Here is a 3,845-nt window from a genome sequence, read left to right as displayed (position 1 = left end):
CCAGCGCCGTCGAAGAGCGGTAGCTGACCACTCGAGACTAAAACAACCCCTTGGGGCACACCAACGACACTTCACTCAGGGTCCATAATTTAATAACAACCAACGATCGTGTCGCCGACATTGTGAGAATTTATCCAAATATAGGTATTTATTTCAAGTAGGAGGAAAATCGGATTTACCTTTTTCAGTGAAAAAAAGGCATGTGCCAATCGTTTCTTCATAATCCCCTATCTGCAACCAAAGAAAAAAAAAAGTATTCTGAATCATGTCTCGACCCTCACAAGTGAAGGGGCAAACAAACTCAAGCCATTGAAGCAATTTAATCATAAAATTAATAAAAACAAATAATGGGTTTAAGTGATCAGTTATGAATCATCTGTAGACAAAGTATGTACCAGCTTCAGTTTGTCACCTATGATCAGTACTGGATTCGGCGTATCCAAACCCTGCAAATATAACAAAACAAATGGTACAGAATATTTGTGCAGAATGACAGACAAATCAATTGCACAGCCTAAACAACCAATTTCATCAAAGTACACAATCTAAACAACCAATTTCACATACTTCCAATAAGCCTAAACAAAAAACTGAAAATGTTATCACAGCTATAACAACAAAACAGATCTAACAAATTCAATATTTACCCAACCAATTTCCCAACATCAACAATTAAATTCACAACCAATTACTCCGTTTAAAGTCAATCTACAAGGAAAACAAGAAACATTACAATGAACATTACAAATGAGTTCATAATTGTAAAACGACCAAATTTGTTCATCAAGAACAACATGTACTATATAATATAACTGAAGTTTTCATAAAAACTAAAATGCCATGAACCTTAAAAATTTCCAATAACATATAAGAGTTTGGTGAAAAAACGTACGGATAGAACATAAGGTGCATTTGGTGGGATATCAAGCTGCCCAGAAACAGAATCAAGATCGAGCAGTACATATTCGTCTTCATCCTCTTTCACTTGGTTCGCCGAATTCGCTTCCATAGCTAGTCAAAGCAACAACAACAAAAACAACAACAACAACAAAAAAATTGTTATCAGCCATTATTTGTACCAAGAATATGAGGACAGACAGAAAACATATGCAATTGAAGTAATCATCTGAAATCATAAAAATTGGGACCATACGAAAGGATCAAAATCCTCAACTATTTGACAGTCACTGAAACCCAAAAAGATAAAATAAAATAAAATAAAAACTAAATACAAACTTCAGAGAGCGCGCGACTGTCGGTGAAGAAAGGAAGAAGGAAGCAACACTGTGGCCAGAGCGCTCGACTGTGGGAAGGCGTCAGAAGCGGCAGCGCAGAACTGGGCGGTGGTCGGAGTGCGCTGGGCGGAGACCTGGGGGTGGGCGGCTCTTTCCTTGAGTTCCCGTGTCACAGACTGAATGAAGTTTCAACTTTCATGTGGCCTTCAAAAGAAAAGAAAAAAAAAATCAAGTGAACTACATCAAAACGCATGTCGTATACCCAATAGGAAGTGAAAACGAAAATAATAATAATAAATAAATGATAAAATGGAAAAGGGGACACACAAGCCCAAAAGCTCTAGCGTATGTGGTATACATCCAAAGACGAAGTGCTTGTTTTTTTTGAGTGAAAAACTCAAAAAAATGTAATTCAGGTTATAATTTTATTTGAGTTTATATTCTTTAAAGTTTAAATTTGAGTTTAAACTCGAGTTTAGGACTAAAATTTGAGTTTAAGTTTCCCCTTCAACTCGAGTTCAGAAACTCGAACTCAAATTAATGAACAGTATTTTTTCTATTCTTAAAAATACTATAACTTTTTCATTTTAATTCTGATTGAGATGATTTTTTTTCTATGCGTTGACAACGAAAAGACGAATAAAACCCGACTCATCCCTATTAAAATTTTTCATCAGCATTGAGTTTTTATTAAAATACTATCTAAATACAAATTTAAGTTTTGACTCACTCAAATACAAACTCAAAAAGATTCTTATCTCAAACCATAACTCAAATGTATACAACTAAACACAAACTCAAGTTACAAGTTCAACTCAAGTTATAACTCAAATTCAACTCAAAAATTATATTCAAGTTAAACTCTAAAAGAATAAGTCCGAAATTTGTAACGTTCTTTAAAACTTCTCTTAAACTTTGCCCCCAATAGGGAAGCTTGCTACTTATACCCCTAAAATTTTCTCATTATAATATGTACACATAATTTTTTAAACAGTTTCAAGTACATCTCAAGTTTTAAATTCAAAGTATTGTATTTTAAACTTAAAACCACAAATAAACTAAAAACAACTACTACTATTATATAAATTCAGAATTTCTTTTGGACTTTGGACTCTAACCTATACTATTATCTGTCATTTCTAAGAAAAAGAGGACGATACAAATAAATAATTAAAGGTTAAAGAGAATAACAAAGAGTTAAAAAGATAACCATAATTTGGTTTCAATTTTTAGTATAATTTATGCACCGTTAAAAATGAAAAGAAAAAAATACTGACTCTGGGATTAAAAGAGGGTATAAATCGATGACGGCATGAAGAATAAGTTATGTAATTAATCTGACTCTGATATTACGAGAGGAATTGAAAATGTAACAAATTCTTAAAAATATTTTAGAAATAGTGAAATTATAAATAGTAATCATATTATAATGATATTCACGTTTTAATACTGTTGATGGTGAATTCTCGTCAATAAAAACAGGTCGGGTTATCTCTGGGTTTCTCGTTGGATTACTGGCCTTAGTGTTGAATGTGTGTAAGAATTTGTTGGAGGGATGTATTGTGCGTTAATCAAAGATGTACACAAATAAAGAAGACAAGAGATTTTATAGTGGCTCACTCTATAGAATCAGAGCTACATCCACTGTGGTCGTATATTTCTTTTGAGGGGATTACAATTTACATCAATTGCTCTCTCACTCTTCTTTTCTCTCTTGGATCTCAACCCCCTTCCTGTATGGGGTCTCGCCCTTTTTATACTGGGGCTTCCTTCGCTGAGTTGATTTCCTTTGTAAGCAGGAGCACTCAAGTGCTCTCCCTTTTTAGGCCCAGACGTAGCCCACTAATTACTTGGAGTACTGTTCACTCAGCCAATTAGTCTTCTATTACGGCTCTGTGCATTCCTGTAACCCTTTTCTGTCCCCTGTGGGGCGGTTTAAGGGTTCGCAATTAATGCCTGCTTTGCAGACATCCCCCACTTATGTACGCAACTTGCCATGTCAGGTTTTTCCCCAAAGAGCATTCTCCTCGTCGCCAGTGTTGCTTAACCCGCTTGTCCTTCTTGGCGGTCGATTCTACGGTCGAGGGATTTCTATGTCTAAAGGTCGACGGTACGACCTGTCGACGCCTGATTAACGCCCAAAAGTGATATTCACAAGCGGTCAATTGTAGCACAGAAGGGCGGTCGTATCCACAAAGAGATAACAAAATAACAAGAATGATTAATAGAATAAGAGCGTTAGAGAAAAATGAATTAAAGAAAAATGAGAGTTTTTGAGATTTTTGTTGCAAATAAAATAAAAAAAGAAGAAAATCTGTATGAAGAAAACGGTAAGGTGTCGAGAATCCCTAATGCTTCGTTCACCAATTCAAGTTTTGATTCACAATATTAAATAACTAAATAAATTAAATCTGTATGTTGACTCCAGAAATATTATTATTACAAGTTATCTAAAATCGACAATATATCAATCTGACAATATTGCAGTAAAAGACAATTTGTAAAATAATTTGAATAACAAAACAATGCGTGACATAATTATATAAGAAAAGCGTGACTGAACTTATATAAAAATTGACACACAATATTTTAAAAAGTAATAGAAAAATA

General features: G+C 34.1%; 1 protein-coding gene across 1 annotated transcript in view; it reads right to left on the bottom strand.

Moving 5' to 3' along the window:
- The window catches only part of LOC21408349, a 2,249-nt gene extending 851 nt beyond the window's left edge, over window positions 1–1,398 (bottom strand). The window contains exons 1-4 of the mRNA XM_010100701.2: window positions 1,237–1,398; window positions 893–1,011; window positions 396–446; window positions 180–231 (exon numbers count right to left, since the gene is read on the bottom strand). Of these exons, the coding sequence (XP_010099003.1) occupies window positions 180–231; window positions 396–446; window positions 893–1,009 (220 nt within the window). The 5' untranslated portion in view covers window positions 1,010–1,011; window positions 1,237–1,398. The remainder of the gene's footprint in view (window positions 1–179; window positions 232–395; window positions 447–892; window positions 1,012–1,236) is intronic.
- Between the last annotated feature and the right edge of the window lie 2,447 nt (window positions 1,399–3,845).

Source organism: Morus notabilis, unplaced genomic scaffold, assembly GCF_000414095.1.
Source record: "Morus notabilis unplaced genomic scaffold, ASM41409v2 Scaffold100, whole genome shotgun sequence".
NCBI classification, from domain to species: domain Eukaryota; kingdom Viridiplantae; phylum Streptophyta; class Magnoliopsida; order Rosales; family Moraceae; genus Morus; species Morus notabilis.
Note: the sequence above shows the minus strand (reverse complement) of the source record. Positions and strands in the feature narration are given on the sequence as shown.